The sequence below is a fragment of the Andrographis paniculata genome, unplaced genomic scaffold (assembly GCF_009805555.1).
Source record: "Andrographis paniculata isolate CXL003 unplaced genomic scaffold, ASM980555v1 Contig78END, whole genome shotgun sequence".
Taxonomy (NCBI): Eukaryota; Viridiplantae; Streptophyta; class Magnoliopsida; order Lamiales; family Acanthaceae; genus Andrographis; species Andrographis paniculata.
In genome coordinates, this window is record NW_026137615.1 from 3698790 (window position 1) to 3720476 (window position 21687).

Sequence of the window (21687 nt, forward strand, 5' to 3'; positions counted from 1 at the left end):
TTTTAAATTTAAATTTAAATTATAATTATATATTTTTTCTATTTTTTTTTTTTTTTAACCATGTTGCATCTCATTTTCTCAAGTTTAATCGTCGTATAAATCTTTTTCCAGGTCCGTCTTCCATCTTCCTCTCCCGACATTGTCAGACAATTGCCATCAACCTCTTATATAGGCCAAGCCACTAATATTATTTTTAATATACATTTAATTTTGTATTTATAAGGCCTAAAATTACTTTGTGCTCAAGGCCCAAAAAAAATTCGAAACGGCCCACATATAATGTATTATATACATATTCTATTTTATTACAAAAATTAATATTTTAATATAAAATATTATTTTTTTATATTATCGACATAGTTTCTCACCTAAAAAACAACTCAAACTAAAACACTAAAAATAAGTAAACCATATATACTCCCTCCATCCCACATAATTTGTTCCTATTTTCTATTTTCGTCCGTCCCACATAACTTGTCCTTTTTATTTTTGAAAATATAATTATGCACTTTAATCATATTTTACATTTTATAATTTTCTTAATTTTAATTAAACTATTTACTTATTTTAATCTTAATTTATAATTAATTTACTAATACACTTCTTGATTATTTACTAATTATACTTTATCTAAATTCTCGTGTCTACGGTAATACAGGGACGGAGGGAGTATATATTTAAACAAAGCTAAAAGTTTGTTAAGAAGACAATCAACATTAAATATATGCCTTACATGCCACCCTCATTGTGCAAATCCTCACCAAACACACACATATGCATATATATATATATATACATACATACATACAACACGATCACAACGTGCTAACATGTCACATGTCCTAAAATCACAAATATTCCTTTTCCCTTTCCCTCCAAAATTTAAATATTCTATATATATATATATATATACATATAAATTCTTTATCACCTTCACCATATACATCCATGGCTTCCAAATCTTCCTCCAAGCCCAAGCCTTTCACCTTCATCATCTTCTCCGCCGCCCTCGTTTTCTTCACCCTCCGCTATCTCGTCCACCTCCACTGCGAATTTCGAAACAAACCGACTCCCACTCTCACTCCAGCTAAAAAAATCTTACCAGAAAAAAACCCTGAATGGTTCGAGGCTATAGCTCGCAAAATCGGGCATAGGCATATCAACGTAGGATTAGTGAACATGCATGATCAAAACGCCACCAAAACGATATTCCACACAGAGGAAAATATCGTGAACGTGCATTTCACAAGAGTTCAAAACAATATCAAATGGTCGGATATCTACCCTGAGTGGATCGACGAAAACGCCCCTCCGAATTGCCCTTCCCTCCCGATGCCAAGATTCGAGGAGTATCGCGACTTGGATGTCGTCGTGGCCCGAGTCCCCGACGGCGGCGGGGCCCGGGATGTGGGTAGGTTGCAAGTGAACTTAGTTGTGGCTAATTTGTTGGTGAGAAGTGGGAGAAAATTAGGGTTTGGTGTGTTTTTAGGGAAGATTGATGGAGCAATGTGGGAGATTTTTAGATGTGATGATTTGTTTTGGAGTGGTGATGATAATGGTGGGAATGTTTTTGTGTATAAACCTAATTTGGAATTACTTAGAGAGAAGGTTGTTATGCCTGTTGGAAGTTGTCAAGTTGCTCCTCCACTTCCCCAATATGGTAAGTTTATTACATGCTATTATGACCAAGTAATTTTAAAATTTTTGGTACTATTATATCCGACAATTTTTGTCATGTCATTAAATTTATCTTATTATTATATTTGAAAATTTCAAAAAATTTATATTTAATTATTATAATTTATTTAATACTTATTTATCATAAATGTCACTAGCTTTGTTACATTGTTTACCTTTATTTATTTTAATTACTGACTAAATTTTTTAAAATACCTCTAACTACCTCTTTATTTTTTCTATATTTTAATAAATTTATTTTTCTTAATTCTAATTCTAAGGCTCAACTAGACTAAATATGAGGGACGAATAGAATATTTTAAAATTTAATAAATTTATTTTTCTTAATTCTAATTCTAGGGCTCAACTAGACTAAATATGAGGGACGAATAGAATATTTTAAAAATATAAATTAAATGACTGCAGTTAGAATGTGATGAGATCAGATCAGCATTTTGTTGATTTGATCAAATTAATAAATTTATATGAAGCAAATAACAATTTGTCACAAACTAGATTGTGTAACACATTAAGCTAAAATTAATTAGCATTATATTATAAGAAATATAGCATATGTTCGGTCCCTATATATTATATTAAAATATATTATATTTTTTATAGATATTTGCTAATTGAGTCAAATAATAATTATCATTGTATTGAAATCAAAATATATTTTAGTATATATAATTATATAATATATTACTCACTCCATCAACGTGTACTTACTATTTACTTTTTTGGAGATTAGTAAATAATTAAAAATATATTAATAAAAGTAATTGTTGAATATTAAAATAAATTTAGATTAATAATAAAATAATGGATTTTAAAATTAAAAATATTATAAATTTAAAATTTAAAAATAAAATTACAATATACAAAAATATACAAAAATATTGACATACAAATTAAAACAACGTAAGAACGAGTAAGTACGGGCATTAACGTTTAGCATCTGTGGTTCCAGAACGTTCTTCGGCCGGCGATCGGCGGGAGGCGTACGTGTCAGTCCTCCATTCGTCAGAATCATATGTGTGCGGTGCAATAGTCCTGGCGCAGAGCATCATCCAATCAAATTCCACCAAGGACCTAATCCTCCTCGCCGACGACCACATATCGCCGGCGGCCATCGACGGCCTGAAATCGGCGGGATGGAAAGTCCGGCGAATCGAACGGATACAAAGCCCCCACGCCAAACAAGGATCGTACAACGAATGGAACTACAGCAAGCTCCGGATATGGCAGCTCACCGACTACCACAAGCTAATCTTCATCGATTCCGACCTAATCGCCGCCGGAAACCTCGACGGACTCTTCAATTACCCACCGCTCTCCGCCGCCGGCAACGACGGCCACATCTTCAACTCCGGCGTGATGGTGATTTCGCCGTCGGAGTGCGCTTTCGACGCGCTGATGGACCGGCGGTTCGCCGTCGGATCGTACAACGGCGGCGACCAAGGGTTTTTAAACGAGATGTTCACCTGGTGGCACCGCCTGCCGGGGAAAGCGAACCGGCTGAAGTTCTTCGGGTCGACCGGCGGCGGCGGGCGGCGGATCGGGGAGGATGCGGCGGCGATACATTACCTAGGGTTAAAGCCGTGGATGTGTTATAAGGATTATGATTGTAATTGGGATACGGCGTCGTATCGGGTGTTCGCGAGTGACTCGGCGAATGAGAGGTGGTGGCGCGTGTACGAAACGATGGCGGCGGAGCTGCGGCCGTACTGCGGGCTGACGGCGGCGATGGAGGCGAGGATTGGGAAGTATAGGAAGAAGGCGAGGGAGGAGAAGTTTCCCGACGGACATTGGAGGATTAAGGTGAGGGATCCGAGGAGGAGGAGGAGATCAACGGCTGATAATAAATTAGCTTCTGCTTCATGATCCTTAGACGAGGATAATAATAATTTGATTGTAAAAATGTAGCATGTCTGTAAATGGAAAATGTATAATTGTCGGGAGTGATGTTTCGACTGTGAAATCATGGGTTCAAATTCGAATGTCTTTTTATGATCTTGAAATTATGGGTTCAAATTCCAATGTCTCAAGGTTCATTTGTCACACATAGTTTGTCTAGAGTGACTTATTTTGTCGAGCTTAATTTGTAAAATATTAAATTCGGCCAGAGTTTACTCAGAGCGCATTCCTCGAGTAGCAGCTGCGAATTATTACTCCCTCCATCCTACTTTAGATGGTCTTTTGAGGTTTGTAGTATAAGTAAAAAGTTATAATATTATTTTATTGGTTAGTAAAAATACGATAAAAAAAAAATGTAATAATTATTTGTAATTTAGGTAAAAGTTAATGATATTTTGGTATTAGTATATGGTTATTTGTTATGAAAAAAATGGATATTTTGTTGTGATACCCTGAAGTTGGGCCGTTGCTTGGCTAACCCCGTGCGTAAATTAATCGGTATTAGACTATTCGAAATTGATTGAAATTAAATAAATTGAATAGGCTATTTGAGAGTGAGTGACCCCTGGAAGTCTCCCAATGTGCATGTGAGCAGGAACGTAACTACACTCGGGTTTGGGGTCAATTGACCCCAAGCCAATTTTTTTATGATTTTTTTAGTATTAAAAATATTAATTTGTATGTATTTATATACAATTTGTCCCACCATAACTATCTAAATTCATATATAATTCTGTCATTATTATTTATTTAAATTTATTAGCTAAATATTAAATCATATTGCCTCACCAGAATTTAGATGCTAGTTTCATCACTGCATGTGAGTAAAGATAGAAGCACGTCTGATCACTGCATGTGAGTAAAGATAGAAGCACGTTTGAAGCACTCGTATTGACTTGTGGGGCCAATATGCGATTATGACACACTAGATTTTGCGTGGCTTGTGGACCGGGGTTTCACATTTAGAGTGGAAAGACGAATATAGTAAAAATAATACTTTAAGTTTGATCGAAAGAAATATCTTTTCTATAAATTTAAAAATATTCTTTTCATTCCATATAAGGTGAAATATTTTGATTATGTAATGAGAATTTAGACGGATATAATGAAATGAAAATTATATAACGTGGTAGAAAAATATATACTCTCTCCGTCCCATAATAAAGTATCCATTTTTTCATTTTAGCCCGTCCCATAACAAAATCTCATTAGTAGTTGTACTGTCTACCTGACATTAAAAATACCCTTACAACTTATAATATATTACACAAATGTCATTACATTTATATCACACATACTAATAAGATTATTTTAGTCATTTCTACTTAATTTCTAATATATTTCAATATAATACTAATATCAAAAAGCAAATAGATACTTATTTTTGGAACAAAAAATTTTTTTTATTTGAATGATAGTGATGAAATTAAGTGTCTTAATTAAATAATATTTCATAATATTTTAATTAATCCAAATTTATTACTTTTTAATTCTCAAGAAGAGAGTACATTACTCACTCAATTCCATATATAATATTTAAATTTAAAGTCAAATACTCTCTCCACGAGGCCGCATTTTTTTTCCTTTTTGACCAATATAAAAGATGATTTTAATTTTAAATATATTTAATAAATATAATTCAATTGACACTTACCCATTCAAAATTTAATTAAATTTCCAGTCTATTTACACGCATGACTTATTAAAAACTCTTTGTTTCTATCTCTTCTCAATTAACAAATATTTTTATCTTCCTTCAAAACTCTTATATTTTTATAAAACTAATTTATAGTAACAATAAATAAATAAATACATTTGTTAAATATTAAAGTTTTTATTTTTTACAAAATAATAACTATATCGTATATATTTGATTAAAATATAATATTAAAAGTATTTAATATATTAATATATATATATAAAATAATAAAATAATATCATAACATAATAAGTCACACTATCTAATATCGTTACCTTATTAATAACTTAGTAAACTATAATATTTAAAATGTCATCTCCCTAACCAATGGGTCATCCAAGCATGGTGTGTTTGTCTATGGAATTTTTTCAAAAATTACTATTCATCAAATTATTTTTATGTAAAAATATCAAATTAAATATTTATATTTATTTTTTATATTATACTAAAAATTAATTTTATATTCAAAATATCACATCAAATATTTATTTATGTAACTATTTTAATTTAAAATTTTTACTTTTTAATCTCAACTAAATCCAAATCCCCGAACACACCCCAAATAAATATTTTCAAAATATTTAATCTATAAATTTAAATATACGTTTTTTTATTTAACGTAAATGGGGTTCCAGTCAGCCAGAGGCAGCCAACTAGCCAACAGAAATAACGTGCGGGTTCAGAAGACAGAACGATCGATCATAAACGGTCAGGAAACTGCCGCTTTATTTGATCTGCATGTGGCCTACACTACAATTTCTCTCTGCACAACTAGAGCCTATAGGATTAATTAATTAATTAATAATAATAATAATAATAAATAATTATTATTCTGTCATCTTCTCTAATTTTCAGGCACGACCAGAATGGTGGTTAAAATGCCAATTTCCTAAAACACCCCTGCAATTAATGTTTGAATTTCCAAACATACAAAGATAATAATAATATTAGCTTCATCATCATTGATCAAGATCATGAGGGTCATCAGTATTGAGTACAACAGCTATCGTTATAGCATAGCTACTTACCCCTCCCTACCTACCTACCTAGCATCAAATAAACAAAAAGTTCCTGTGCATCATCATTATCATCAATCTCTATTATATATATATATATATATTTGATTTTATATTTGATTTTTCAGTTGTTGGTCGTTGAAATATAATAATAATAATAATAATAATAGATGAAAGGAAGGAGTAAAAGGGGTTTGGTGTATATACTGACCAGAAAGGAAGGAAAGGAAATACGTATATAACTACCAAACCCCCCCAAAAAAACCATTAACACTAGTAGTAAGCACTCAATACTACTACTAAACTTCATCACCTTATATATATATATACTATTATTATTATTATATTTTATTTATTTATTTATTATTATGATGTAGGAACACCTGCAGATTCGGCACCATAATTTATTCTTTCCACCTCTTCCCATATCAATTTCGATGTTATTTCATCGTACTCCGGAACATATTCCTGCATTCATCTTCCTCATTATATATACATACATACATACATACATATATATATAATTGTGAGGGTATTGAGAGGTACCTCGAGCTCTCGGACGAGCTGCTTCGCGGTGGGTGCGGAGATGATGATGCGACGAGCAGTCGGGGAAATGAAGCCTTCATCCACGGCCTTATCGATGAACGATAGCAATGAGTTGTAGAAACCCTCTACATTCAACAGCCCCACCTGCAATTTCATTCACCACCGGAGAAATCAATGTTTAAGAAACTATGCCCAAAAGACCACCCTAAACCGTTTCAATAATCCAAGTTTTCGACAAATGCATGCTAGTGTGAGAACATGTCAATAAGGATGACTTGTAGTATAATTGCAAAGAAAAACTAACATTATGTTTATATAGGCACTATTCATCGATAAATTATATGTATTCTTTCACAAAACACTACATTAAATACTACATTTGTCTGACTCTAAAGATCATATTTATTTTTTAGATGCTAATCTTTCAAAACTTAGTACAAATAAAGAAAAAATGACATTTGTACAAAAAATTATACAAATATAAAAATGTTTTTAGTGTTAAATATTATACGCAAAAGGTAGATGCAACCATTAGAGACCGTAGGAAGAGAGTATTATTTAAATACAAAATCTAAATCAAATATTTCCAATCCACACCTATAAATATTACAAAAATATAATTATATAAGTATAATACACAAAAGTCAACAAAAACACCTAAAAGTATAAACATTAAAGAACCATTCTCATTTTCTCACACAAAATACCATTTCAAATACTTAATTTCTACTATAATAAAAAAATTTCGAAAATTGAAACTCCAAAAACTTGGTCTTAACGGGGCCTTAGTATGGAAGAACAAGCACAAGTTTCACATGGATGGCTTTTTCCAATTTAAATTTTAAATCAAAGCATGCTTCATCAAATTAATTAATAATTGATTTATATGAAGCCTCTCACTAATACTAACGACACATGAAAGGTACAAGTTGACAAATGTATTACCAGTTCAATAAAGTTATTATTACATTCCATTTCAAATGTGGAGTATTTGTCCCAAAGCATGATTTGGTAAAACTACTTTGTCACTTAAAACAGTAGTGTAGACACTTTCTTTTGATTCATACTTAACAAACAAATAGTTGCATTGCACATAGCAAAATTAAACACATTAAAAACCAGCCGTTTACCGGTTTACAGTGGATTCCGAGCTGAGCCCATGTGATAACTTCAAGCAACTCTTCGAGTGTGCCGTAACCACCTGAGAGATCAATAAGATAATCGGGACCATACAATTAATCTTGCAAATGGTTAATGCTTTTTTTTTTTTTTTTTTTTTTTTTTAACGATATATGATAAATGTGAAAGCGTATGTATATAGTGACTATACCCGGAAGTGCAATGAATGCATCAGCCTGTCTAGCCATTTCAGCCTTCCTTTGGTGCATATCCGACACAGGGCGCACTTCTCCGATAGTTTGGCCTGTAATCTGTAGCGACAATTTTACGATCTCAAAACACAAATTAAAAGACAATGTGTATTGATGGAAATATCCATAAGCCAAAAAAGACAAGACATGTATAAACTGAATTCGAGAAAACGTGGAAGACTTATTATTTTATGTCGAATACAGTATCCATGACAAAAGGGACAGCAACACTATCATGACATTATTTGAAATTGTATAAATGAGAAATATTCAAAGCAACCAAACGGACGATTAAGACATCTAATGTCATCATTAATTAACCCGGCTTTCTTCGCTGTCCAAATTCCAAACTAATGAAAGGGAATTAAGAATAATTGAGCTTCTTTTCATACCTCTCGAGGCATAAGAGTTCTTGGAATAACCCTGTAAGAACATATAAAAGTTTTAGAAGCTAATTTAAGAGTTATTATTCAACTTTAAATGAAAAATAAACATAATTATTATGTAGAAGATGAAAAAATGTACATTTTCAAGGTTATTTAGAACAATGTGAAACAAAAAAAAGCACTCATCATATTGCTAAAACTGATCAAGAAATTTTAATTTTTTTTTTGGTTGCCTTATCCACCTTTTTCAATTTAAAGATCCAAAATGTTCCACTGCACTTTACACTCAGCTCTTATCCAGATAGTTGATCAGAAACTTTCCATATGAATGTAAGAATCAAAAATACAAGAAGTACATTCTCTTCTTTTTCTGTGTGCAGTGGTAACTTTACTGCTGTCGTTAAAAAGCAATAAAAAAAAAGGTAGGGAAAAAAAATGATGTTGAACCCAAAAAAAAGACAACATATGATCCCCACCTTGCCCGGTAAATCTGAAACCCAATTTCAAAAATCACAACAGATTGGAAGTAGAATTGTTAAACAAGCATTATGTTGTTCGTTCGAGCTCGTTAACGAACATAAATTGTAGCTAGTATATTTAGCTGGTTATACTAGCTAACAATGTATGTATATATAATAAACATACGTTTATAGATATTATACTTAATTCTAATTTTTATTATATATAAATTTATTATAAATATATTACTTCCTGTCATTCAAATTTGTTTTCACTTTTTTTTATCAAAATTTATTTTCTATTTCATTTTTTTAAGTAAAAAAATACGAATTTTTGTTCTTAACAAAGCCAAAAACAAACAAATATTCTTAACAAAGCCAAAAACAAACAAAGAAACTGCTTAAAAAGCTGAGTTCAAGCAAAAATATTAGTTCGAAAATCTCAAGGGACAAACAAAAACTGAGATCAAACATGGGAAAGCTCGACAAGAGAATTATGAAAGAGGAGGAATTCATTAATGATGAATGTCTTTTCATATTTTCCTTATTAATCATTTTCACAAACACTTGGTGTGCAACCGCACAGAGACACATGCATGGTCTTGTGAAGCGTCTGTGTGTGCGTGTGAGATGTGGAGAGAGAGAGAATGTTAGAGAGAGAGAGAGAGAGAGAGAGAGAGAGAGAGAGAGAGAGTACCCTAGAACATGGCGCCCGCCATCATGAACTGCCTGAGAAACAAGACCCATTAGACCCACGCTTCCACCTCCATAGACCAAATCAATCCCTCTCTCCACCTTCACACATCAAACAAATACGTAACCCAAAAATTATTATAAGCATCGATAACACAAACAAATTCCACACAATTTATAATACCACTACTCGAGATTCACATAATCCATGCTTCGATTCGTTCAAAAACCTCAAAAAATCTGCTCGATACAGTGATAATTTTGAATCCGCCAATACATATATATACACATATATACATATATTAATAAAATGATGAAGGTGTGGGCGGTTATTTGGTTATGGAGGAATTAAGGAGTGTACAGCGGAACACGCTCGAGAAGAGTCATGATACCGCAAGGGCACGTTTGGTTCCCCATTTGAAGGCAGGGAATTTTTTAATCGAACCGTCAAAATAAATAAAAAAATAAATAAATAAACTAAACTAAAAAGGATCGATCATGCAGGAAGGCTGCTCTCAACTGACACCATGGTTACAGCTAGCAATTGATTTTGGAATTCTCTCTCTTTCACTCACGCCAAACAGAACTTAAACCCTAAACCTTCCAACTACAATCGATCCACCGTTCGCTCTGCAATCCTTTCGAAAAAAAAATGAAAACCGCAATGAAATCGATAATGAATGAGAATCACCACAGACGAAAAACATAGAAAAATCGTCGATCGTTTGATGTTGTTCTACGTATGCGTGCGTATGAACATGTACGCATCATGTGGAGCAATTCCCGAGACGACGACAACAACAACAAACAAAGAAACAAAACTTAAAAAATAACCTCGATCCGAAGCAATTAGAAACAACCGATCTTCATCCTATCAATGCATACACGATGAACATTTTTGTGTTTCTTCAAAAACCACATCTCTCCGCATGACGATGAACACGGAAACAAAAATAAATAAATAAATAAATAAAAACGTAGAAATCGATTACCAGTTCTCTGCCGAGTTCAACCGCGGCCTCCTGATAGCTAGGCTTCTTCCCTGAACTACTACCACAGAAAACGCAAATCCTTTTGAACCTCGAAATCCTGCCTTCCTCCTCCATTAGCCGCCGATCTCTTTACCTCTCCTTCCTCTTCCGCCGCCGGTGTGCGAATGTGCTGCGTTATGAATAATCAATAATATCCTTCCTCAACCATGGAATTGAAAGATGATGATGAGTGAGAAGCACGTCAGTGGTGGTTCAGAGGTTGCTATGCATACAGACACAGATAAATAGAGAGGGTATAGATAGAGAGAGATGTGTATATATAGGGATTGATAGGTGCAGACGCCATAGCCATAGGCATAGACATAGCCATAGGAGGAGAGAAAAGGAGGCTTTTAATTCTCCTGGCCGCATGCCCTAATTTAGTCTTAACTCACTCCCATCACTATCCTTATTTTCTCCTCCTTTTTTTTTTTATTTTTATTTCATAATTAATTAGAATGTGTATTTTATTTCAAAATTATCAAATTTTTATTATTTTATATCTGTGTTTTTTAAAAAATATATATATTTTTTCTTACATACATCTATCATATACTTCCTCCATCCAGATACCAGGTTCACGTTGTCGTCTCTATCCGTCCCACGTGCCATGTCATTTTCTTTTTTAAAAAATTAATTACATACTTTTTTCATTTTAAATTTTTAAATTTTATTTTTTTAATTTTAATTAAACTAAATAGTTATCTTAATTTTAATTTATAATTATTTATATTATATGATAATTATTTTCACTAATATATTCTTAATTATCTACTGATGACACATTATATGGAACGGAGATAATATTATTTTAATATTAAATTTAAATAAATTTATTTTCCAAACTAGCAGATAGAGACACGGACTAATGTCTCTAATTATGACCCAAAGTTTTTTTGATTTTTTATTTCTTTTTCAGTGTATTTTGTTTTGATTTCACATCGAATAAAAGTCTTTGTTTTTTCAACTAATTTTTTTTTATACTCCTCACTTTCATATAATTTGTTTTCGTTCCTTCGTATAACTTAGATTTTTCTATTTTTAAAAATATAATAATATACTTTAATTATATTTTAAATTTTATAATTTTTAAAATTTTAATTAAATTATTTATTTATTTTAATCTTAATATATATTTATTTTTATTAATAAATTTTTTAATTATATATTTATTATACTTTATCTAAATTTTTCGTATATACAGTAATAAGTCCAAAATATCTGAGATGGAGGGACTATAATTTGGCTTCGGTCCAATTATTTTGTATTTCATATATATGGTATATTTTTCATGTTATTTAAATTTATATTTTTCTTTAAAAAAAATATTTTCACGACTATGATATGACATTATTATTTTTATATTTTAATATACGAATAAATTTGTATATTTTAAAAATAAACAAAGAGTGTGCTACTTTTTTTATTTTTATTTATTAATAAAAAATTTCAATGATATATATAGTATATAGATATTATGTATGTTAATAATAGTGTAAATTGAGAGTATTTTGTTTTATTTTTACTTATATAATAAGTTTTACTTTGTAAGATGAAATTATAATATTATTCCATAAAAAGAGTATTGTGAGAGTATTGTGATTTTTTTTTTTACGTTTATATTTGAATATTAATTATTATAATAAAACATAGTACATATTAAAATATATATATATGTATATATTAAATTCTTATAATATAAATAAAATGACAATGGTAGAGTAAAATATTCAAAATAAAGATATTTTTAATAGTAACCATAATAATGCAAAATACAAACGGTACCCTTCTTATGGAACAAACGTAGCACATGTATTATTTTAATAAATTATATAATCATATGATAAAATAATTTAATATTTACTATAATGAATTGTTGTATAAAATTATTGATTTTTTTTAACATACTCTTAATTAAATTATAAAATTAATAGTAAGTTGGTATTAACTATACATAAAATAGCATTTTTATAATTATACCTTAGTGTTATTTAATATCATCTACTATAGAACTTTATTCACGGGTTATAATAATGCATGATAAATATATAATTAGGTTGAATAAAATAATATTACGTCCGTTCCAGCTAAATTGACTCATTTAGCTTAGGCATAAAGTTTTAAATATTGTGTAATTAGTAAGTGATTAAGAAATATATTAATAAAATAATAATAATTTAATAAAAATAATTATATATTGAGATTAAATTGACTAAATAGTTTGATTGAAATTAAAAAGTTATAAATTATAAATTTAAAAATATAATTAGTCTATAATTATATTTCTAAAAAAAATAACAAATTATATGAGACAGATAAAAATAAAAATAATTAACAAATTAAATTGTCAAAAAGAATATTATTCACTCTAATTATGCAAAATAAACACACACTTAGGGTGTGTTTGTTTGGAGGTTTGGATTTTGAGTTGGGATTTGAATAGTAAAAATTTTGAATTTGAATAGTTGTATGATGTGATATAAATAGGGTTTGATGTGATATTTTGAATGTAAAATTGATTTTTAGTATAATATAAAAAATAAAAAATAGGTGTTTGATTTGATGTTTTTGGGGGGAAAAATTGGATTAATAGTGAAAATCCACCAAAATCCTTCAAACAAACACACCCTTAATATATTATTGATTCCGCGCTTTAAATGTATACATTTACTTTATATTTATTATTTGTAGATTCATGTGTAAATATGTAAAGATATTTTGTACTAATTTATCTTTTACAATCATATAAATTATTTGTTGATAATAAATTTGTAATTAATGTAAATATTAAAAGTATTTAAAGATATGATTAGAATGTTGAATGATATTTGTTTCTTTGTCAAACTTACACTACTTTTGTAAATTACGAAATAAATAAATAGATAAATGTGACTAAATTTGTTGGACGAGGAGAATGTAATTTAAGGGTGTGTTTGTTGGCGTTATGAATTTTGAGTTGGGATTTGAATAGTAAAAATTTTGAATTTGAATAGTTGAATTTTGAATGTAAAATTGATTTTTAGTATAATATAAAAAATAAAAAATAGGTGTTTGATTTGATGTTTTTAGGGGAAAAAAATGGAATGAATAGTGTATATTAAATCCAATCCCCCCAATAAACACACCCTTATAATTTACAATTACACAAATATCATTAATTTTATATTATATAATCTTAATAAAGTTAGTTTAATTTTTATACTTTTATTTCTCTTACATTTTAATATAATACTAATATTTATAAAACTTCATGTAAAAAATAAACGGATACATAGACAAAGGCCGAAGAGAGTATAAATTAGTCACTTTATTACTCCCTCCGTCCTACATAATTTGTCCCTATTTTTTATTTTCGTCCGTCCCATATAACTTGTCCTTTTTATTTTTGGAAATATAATTATGCATTTTAATCACATTTTAAATTTTATAATTTTTTAAATTTTAATTAAATTATTTATTTATTTTAATATTAATTTATAATTATTTTTACTAATACACTTCTTAATTACTTACTAATTATACTTTACCTAAATTCTCGTGTCTATAATTATACACTCATATTACATGGGACGGAGGGAGTATAAAATTATAATGGATCAAAATAATAAAACTTTCTAAATTATATGATACTAAAAAAATATCTATACTCTTCCCGAGCCATTAAAATATTAGCATTTTAAATTTCCGTTCATCTTAAAACAAAGTTATCATATTTTAATTTAGTAATTGTATTACATATTTACTATTCCCTCAGTCTAGCTACAAAATATACATATTTCTATTTTGGGACGTCCAATTACAAAGTAACCATTTCATTAAATACTCTCATTTTTTACACAAATATCATTACTTTATATAAAAAAAGTAAGAACAAAAATGTCATTACATTACTTTTACCTACCCATTATAATTAAAATAATATTATTTTTTAAACTCCACACCAAATATAAATATATATTTATTGCTTGGACCGAGAGAGTATAATAAATAACTTTTAAATTACAATATATTATACAAATATAATTACTTTTATATTATACTCTTTCAGTCCTACCTATTTTTTTTCGTTTAACTTAAAATCGAGTTTTAGATATGGTATAATTAATAAATAATTAAAAATATAATATTAAATTAATAAAATTAATAATATGTGTAGATATAAATGTCAATCAGTCAAACAGCATAAATCAAGCAAAAAGTGCAATCATTATTATGTCAGTGTAACTTATTTCACGTTTTCCAACCTCTTCCCTTTCCGGACAACATCCAGGGGTCCCACTCCCTTCCCGGTCTTCTGGTCCCGGGACCTCCCAGTAACTATTGGGCCGAATGGGCCTCGTCTCATCCCAAATTAAACTAACGGCCCATACCTCAAATTAAAAAAACTGTACACGTCAATATACCACGTCATCCATCCACGTCAGCATCAAAATACACACATATATATATATAATATTGGTTTAGTCATACCTCCGTCGTGATCTTAGTTTCATGTCTGCAGTAGTAAAACACACGGCGAGGATGACCGGCGGCGACGGCGGTGGCGGTGGCGGTGGAATAAGCAGGCTGGCGGTTGCGCTGGTAATCATTTCTGTGATTTCGGTAATTATACTTGTTGTTCAGCTCTTTTATGTATTGTGGCGCCGCCGTGTATTCCGCCGGAGAACTGATCCTGCCGGCGACGTCGGCGGTGGAGATGCTGTTTCTCAATATTCTTCATCGGAGTCGAATTCATCCGCCGCAGCATACTCGAAGGAGCTCCTCTATTTCTTCTCCTTTATCATCGGAAACTCCAATTCTAGCGTTGATCTGAATTCCGATCGGCGATCGGACATCGAGGCCGCCGATGTCGACCTGTTGAAGATCCACGGAGTATTTGGAGCTCCGAAATTTCTCTTCACCGTTACAGAAAACGATAGAGAAGTTGAAGTGGAGGAGAAGATAGAACCTGTAGACGAGAACGGAGACTGCACGCCGTCGGAGGACTTAGCGCCGGCGACGGAGACTGAAAATTACGGTCGTAGTTTAGATGAAACGACGCCGTTTTCGACGCCTTGCGGTTCGCCTCTGTACTTCACCCCCACGGCTTCACCGGTTCACGATGAAATAAACCGCCGGTCTAGTTCAGTGTAAGTCCATTTCGCGCCAATTTTATTTTTTTTATAAGAAAAAATTACATGTATATCTATTAAAGGTATAACTTTAATTTTATTTTAAATTTGTTATGTTTGTATTGTATTTGGTCAAGTCTTTTTAAATTATATATATATATTATATCTAAACTGAGCCAAGCTATTACGTTGCATCTTACAAGTTGGAATAAATGATAAATTGACCATTAAGAGATTCCTAACGGATCATGTTTATATGATCATATAATATACTTAGCTACTCCTTATCACTAATACTATATTTTATATAATACTTAAAATTAAATTAAAAAATTTAAAATAAAATTCAAATGTTTAATCAAAAAATAAAAGTGATATAAGATGTGGGACGGACAAAAAACGGCCTACCATGAGAGTAATTAATATTCAAAAAAATAAGTATCACTATATAACTACCCTTACCCTTTAGTTATTACACAATTGGTTCTACCTTTAATACACTCGCAATGGCAAAAATGTCTTTTACTTGTACTTTTTACCAACACAACCAAGACTATAAGAGGGAGTACAAGAAAAGAAGTTCTTCTGTATATATTTGAATTTTTATTTAAACAATATTATCTTAAATAATAAACAATTTTAAAATATCAAATGATTTGATTTGAGAAGGTAAAATGCATACAAGCCTTGTGTGTTTTTTTTAACACACACAAAAACAAGAATAGCCAGTATAATTTTTTAAAAATATTAATATATCATATACAATTGTTTTTTTTTATAATGTATTTCTTCATACCTTACTATCATTTTTATTTTTTATTTTTCCAAATCAAAACATAAAACAAAAATACATTAGTTTTATGAAACATTTATATTAAAAATAATATTCAATAATATTTTTGTTTTTTAAAAAATTTGCATTATCCAACAAATATTTGAAAATATATTTAAATTATATATATCTTTTTTAAATAATAAAAAAAAAAAAAAAGAAAGCACAAGCATAACAATCACATTGGAAGGTAGAATGCATGGAGATGAACGCTGAGAAAATGCAAAGGATAACGAGAAACAACAACAGCAATTCACAAGGAAATTCTGAGATCACAAATTCAATGGAAGCATGAAATTATGGCGCATATCAGAATTGATGATAATATGAAATATATATATATATAAAAACAAACTTGCCCCAATCGATATATATATACTTCAATCCTAATAACCATTCGAAGAAATTCATCAATGGAGATCAATATTGCGCCAATCGAAAGTGCAATCCGTACCTTGGTACGATTTCCCGCTCGAATTCAGAGGAACGTTTAGGTCGCAATCGAAGGAAGGCTTGAGCGAGAACGGCGACGTCAACAACCACACCTTCAATTTGATCTTCAATTGAACCTTGACGTCGATCGGGAACTCGCCAGAACTTTTCTCTTCCTCGTAATTCGCACGCGCTTCGTCGCCGAGGCTCACGTCTTTCTGTCCTTCAAACTCCGCCGTGATCGTGCGCGTGGTCTCCTTCTCCTGCGAAAACGCCGGCAATCTATCGCTGGCGAATTCCTGGCCGTGGTAATACCCTACCGCCTCGATATCCTCGTAGATAATCTCGAGGCGAGAGTTCGGATTCCTCGCCGACACATTGAGAGCCAAATTGTACCTCACCGTGTTACCGGCGAGGCTGAACTCCGTCAGAGAAGCTTCTCCGGCGCGGAATTCGAGATTGCTCGGCCGGAAAAGGAGCCAGACGATGAGCATCGCGATGGCGGCGATGACGAGGACGGCGCAGATGATTTGGCAGACGAGGTTGCACAGGCAGCCGAGGCCGCACCGGAAGATTCTCCAGCAGCAACCGAAGCAGCATCGGAATATTCCGCAGGAGCAGAGGCGGTCCCCGCCTTTATTGCGGTGCTTGGATGGCGGCGCGGCGAAGTCTCCGGCGAATTGGTAGGCCGCCATGGGCGGTTTGAGGAGGGAAAAGCGGTTAGGGATTTGAAAGGTTTGGGGGCGAGTTTTTGGGCGGTGGAAGAAAACGCATGCACCATTTGGGGTTTTATTTTTAATTTTTTAATTATTATTGTTTTTTGGGAATTGGCGGTTTCGCCCGACGAAAACGGGTTCACGATCGTTTTATATATATATATATATATAATTGAATAAAAATATTTTTTTAAAAAATATTTAATTTGTATTTGTTCAAATATTAATTGTAAATTATTACATAATGATCAAAATTACACAAAACTCCCTGTAAAGGTAGTTCAAAATTTCTCTAACTACAAAATGATCAGTGGGCCTAAATTGGTCTGGCCCAAACAGGCTCAAATTATTCTAACCCAAACCCACTAGTCAATTTTATACGTTGGAACATTACAACATTTTATTAAAATATTAAATCAAATTTTATACTTTCCCCTAACAAATTATCAATATATATATATATATTTTATTTGGTCTGTTTCGTAATAAAATATTTATTTTAGTTTTTTAGTAACTGTATTATCTACCTAATTACAAATATCCTTACAATTTTTTAATATATTACACAAATGTTATTATATTTATATCACACAGTTATTTTAGTCATTTTTACTTTATTTTTACTGCATATCAATATAATATTAATATACATTAAATTTTTGTATAAAAAGCAAATTGATATACACTCTCTCTAAAATTAATGTATTTGTTTCCCAAATTAATAAATGTACCTTCATATATTTCAATTAAAATTACAATTATCATACATAAAATATTAATATTATATAGCATTAAATAATAAATACTCTCTCATTCACAAACAAGTTGCATCTTTGTTTGTACCAAATTCACTACAATATTTTCAAATTTAGAAATAATTAATTATATTATATATATATATAAATATACAATTCCTTTATCACAACACATCATTTAAATAATAATATATATATTTTTCTCTCTCCAATCACATCACCTAGATTTCAAATTATTCTATTTAATACTATTCACCTAAATTCCGTGCCGAATTCATATGTTGCACGATGTTTGAAACAGAAGGAATAATAAATAAAACATGTCTGCATAAGTGACCTAGTTGTATAGAGTGAACTCGCAATTGTAAAGTCATGAGTTCAAATTTTCAATATGTCACATATAAGTCATCTAGTGTGATTTGAAAAAAAAAAAAACCTTTGTTCGTCCAAAATCAATATCTTTGACGCAATTTTTTTATACTATAAGTAAAAAATTGGGTCTTGCTTATTATATGATTCGTCTAATATTAAATCAGGTCTTGTTTGTCACATAATTTGCCTAGAATCTAATTTATATAAGGTAAATTGTTTTTTTAGTCCTGTAACTGGACCCCCTTATTATTTTAGTCCCGTAAGTGGAGCCTATCGCAAACTAGTCCCATAAGTGAAAAATTTTCGCTGTTTTAGTCCTCCGACGCCCGAGACGCCCGGATGGCTTGCCGGAGGTGACGTATCCGCCAGGTCAGCGACAGACACGTGGATTATTTATTTATTTATTTTTTTAATTTTTTTTTAAATTTTTTTTTAATTTATTTTTAATTTGATTTAATTTAAAAAAAATTGAAAAAAAAATAAATCCAAGCGTCCGCCGGGTGTCGCTGACCTGGCGGACATGTTATCTTCGGCGAGCCGCGCGGGCGTCTCCGGCGCCCGGAGGACTAAAACAGCGAAAATTTTTCACTTATGGGACTAGTTTGCTATAGGCTCCACTTACGGAACTAAAATGATAAAGGTCCAGTTACGGAACTAAACAAAACAGTTTACCCATTTATATATTATTAAATTTAATGGAGAATTTATCTTATGTGCATTCTAAGAGCGTCGATTCCCGCGTTATAATTTTTTGGTTTTTTTTCGTATAAACAAATAAAATGGAAAGAGTGTGTTTGATTTCTGGTTCGTTTAATTTTTTTTTTAATTTAAATAATAGTTTATAGATAATGTTTTATAAAAAACTAAGTATATTTTTATAAAAATTATAAATTTATTATATATACATAAACCTTCAAAGGCAACAAAGCAAAACAATATATAAATTTATCGAGATGAAATTAGAATATACATAATTCCTGTAATGTAATTCTTTCAATAAAAATCCGTGTAACTAATTATAAATTTATTTATTTTTAATTATGTATATATATATATTTTCTCATTAGACGCTAACACTACATCTCTGCGAGAGCTGATACTTAACTGCAACTCCGGCGGCGGCGATTCCGCCGGAATAATCCACCGGAATATTCGCCGGACAGCTGACGTGGAGGTGGTACCGTCCGGAGATGAACGCGCCGACTCTCCACTTAACGTGGCCGTTAATTTTGACCACCAACGGAATCGCGCCGGCCGACCGGTCGCGCGCGAGGCCGCCGCCGGTGTACGGCGCCACCGGAACGTCGTCGCCATAGACGAACGGCGACCAGACGGTGAAGTCCTTGCGGCTTTGGTAGACCGGCTGGATGGCGGCGGCATAGGTGATCTGCTGGTCGCGGTAGGCGGCGTAGGCGGTGAGGCCGTCGTAGTATATTCCGATCCTCGAATTAGGGTTCCGGCAGCCGACGGTGACCTGGACGGTGGCGGAGATGAGGTTTCCGGCGGGGACGGCGAGGACGAATACGGTGGCGTCGTGGAGAGTGAATTGGGGCTTTTTGGGGCGGAGAATGGCCCAAATTAGGAGGACGGAGAGGAGGAGGAGGGAGACGGCGGCGGCGGAGGCGGCGGCGGCCCACCGGAGGGTTCGCCGGCGGGAGGATTCGTGGTGGTTGCAGAGCTTTTCCGGCATGGCGGATTAGGGTTGAAGGAAGATTGGGATTTTTTTGGAGATATAATAGACATTGGACATGGGGAATGGGTTTGTATTGGATGGTCCAGGGAGTTGAGATCCTGAATTGATCGAGACTGTTGGTTTAGCGGGAGTGTGAGATTGAAGGTGAGGATATGTGTTTCGGATTTAGGTCCTGGGAGTTTCTGAGATTTGGCTTCGGCATTAACTCATGATCCAACGTTCAAGAAAGCCAAAAAGTGTGTATTGTATCAATATTTGCAAAATTTCAACAATTATAATGCCAAATAGATATACTCAACCATCTAACATTATATTGAATCTTAAACTTTTTAAGGTGTGTTTAATTTTGGTTTAATAATATTTTTAATATGATATTTTATAAAAAATATATATATAAAATATCATAAAAAAAAAAATATTTTTTTTGTTCAACTAATATTTTTATGGACACAGTTCTCTAATATAATAAGTACCCCAGTCTCATAAAAAGAGTATTATGTATACCATGAATTTTTTTCTTGTAGATATTTGAATATTAACTATTATATCAAATATCAATATGTATAGAACAAAAAAAAATGACAAAAAGTTTCTTATAATACAAATATAATATCATTTGTGGAGTAAATTATACAAATATAAGCATTTTTAACGTTAAGTACAATAATGTAAAAGACAAATAGTGTCCTTCTTATAGACGAGGTAGTATATATATATATATTATATTAGTTTACAAAAAAAATCAATATAATAGTACCTCCGTTCCGTCCGGCTCTAAGAGTTTTTCATTTACTTTTTGCGTGTTGATATTTGAATATAAATTATTATATCGAAACATAGTACAAATTAAGAAAAAATCGCAAAAATACTTTCGTTAGTGTCTTGTAATACTAATACAAGAATATTTGTACAAAAAATTATACAAATATAAGTATATTTTTAATATTAAGTACAATGACGTAAAAGGTAAATGTGACCTTATA

General features: G+C 31.5%; 5 protein-coding genes across 6 annotated transcripts; 2 read left to right on the top strand and 3 right to left on the bottom strand.

Moving 5' to 3' along the window:
• The first annotated feature begins 958 nt into the window (after positions 1-958).
• Positions 959-3689, top strand: LOC127239912 (putative UDP-glucuronate:xylan alpha-glucuronosyltransferase 5). Its single transcript, XM_051258291.1, has 2 exons — positions 959-1660; positions 2648-3689. Exons 1-2 carry the CDS (start codon positions 1180-1182, stop codon positions 3559-3561), a joined length of 1395 nt encoding a protein of 464 aa, XP_051114248.1. The 5' UTR covers positions 959-1179; the 3' UTR covers positions 3562-3689.
• A 2587-nt stretch (positions 3690-6276) lies between these two features.
• Positions 6277-11143, bottom strand: LOC127239861 (cytokinin riboside 5'-monophosphate phosphoribohydrolase LOG7-like). Of its 2 annotated transcripts, none has more exons than XM_051258207.1 (7): positions 10755-11143; positions 9767-9864; positions 8618-8648; positions 8186-8285; positions 7986-8056; positions 6856-6999; positions 6277-6777 (listed from the first exon to the last, which is right to left on the bottom strand). In XM_051258207.1, exons 1-7 carry the CDS (start codon positions 10866-10868, stop codon positions 6676-6678), a joined length of 660 nt encoding a protein of 219 aa, XP_051114164.1. In that variant the 5' UTR covers positions 10869-11143; the 3' UTR covers positions 6277-6675. The 2 variants fall into 2 exon arrangements, with proteins under 2 accessions (XP_051114164.1, XP_051114165.1); XM_051258208.1 differs by lacking the exon at positions 10755-11143 and adding an exon at positions 9947-10096.
• A 4171-nt stretch (positions 11144-15314) lies between these two features.
• Positions 15315-15926, top strand: LOC127239583 (uncharacterized). Its single transcript, XM_051257795.1, has 2 exons — positions 15315-15374; positions 15417-15926. Exons 1-2 carry the CDS (start codon positions 15315-15317, stop codon positions 15924-15926), a joined length of 570 nt encoding a protein of 189 aa, XP_051113752.1.
• Positions 15927-17146: 1220 nt separating this feature from the next.
• Positions 17147-17902, bottom strand: LOC127239584 (NDR1/HIN1-like protein 2). The gene has a single exon (XM_051257796.1). The coding sequence runs from the start codon at positions 17861-17863 to the stop codon at positions 17147-17149; it is 717 nt and encodes a 238-aa protein (XP_051113753.1). The 5' UTR covers positions 17864-17902.
• Positions 17903-20003: 2101 nt separating this feature from the next.
• LOC127239915 (NDR1/HIN1-like protein 1) lies at positions 20004-20965 on the bottom strand. The gene has a single exon (XM_051258297.1). It carries the CDS (start codon positions 20699-20701, stop codon positions 20075-20077), a length of 627 nt encoding a protein of 208 aa, XP_051114254.1. The 5' UTR covers positions 20702-20965; the 3' UTR covers positions 20004-20074.
• Between the last annotated feature and the right edge of the window lie 722 nt (positions 20966-21687).

Bases quoted from the DNA above. Each gene is read 5' to 3' on its own strand.
- LOC127239915 (XM_051258297.1), bottom strand. From the start codon at position 20,701: ATGCCGGAAAAGCTCTGCAACCACCACGAATCCTCCCGCCGGCGAACC.
- LOC127239584 (XM_051257796.1), bottom strand. From the start codon at position 17,863: ATGGCGGCCTACCAATTCGCCGGAGACTTCGCCGCGCCGCCATCCAAG.
- LOC127239912 (XM_051258291.1), top strand. From the start codon at position 1,180: ATGCATGATCAAAACGCCACCAAAACGATATTCCACACAGAGGAAAAT. The intron at 1,661-2,647 runs GTAAGTTTATTA...CTGTGGTTCCAG, and splicing joins TCCTCCACTTCCCCAATATG to AACGTTCTTCGGCCGGCGAT.
- LOC127239861 (XM_051258207.1), bottom strand. From the start codon at position 10,868: ATGGAGGAGGAAGGCAGGATTTCGAGGTTCAAAAGGATTTGCGTTTTC. The intron at 8,286-8,617 runs GTATGAAAAGAA...TTGTCGCTACAG, and splicing joins GAACTCTTATGCCTCGAGAG to ATTACAGGCCAAACTATCGG. The intron at 7,000-7,985 runs GTAAACGGCTGG...ATGAAATTGCAG, and splicing joins TCGGAATCCACTGTAAACCG to GTGGGGCTGTTGAATGTAGA.
- LOC127239583 (XM_051257795.1), top strand. From the start codon at position 15,315: ATGACCGGCGGCGACGGCGGTGGCGGTGGCGGTGGAATAAGCAGGCTG. The intron at 15,375-15,416 runs GTAATCATTTCT...CTTGTTGTTCAG, and splicing joins GCAGGCTGGCGGTTGCGCTG to CTCTTTTATGTATTGTGGCG.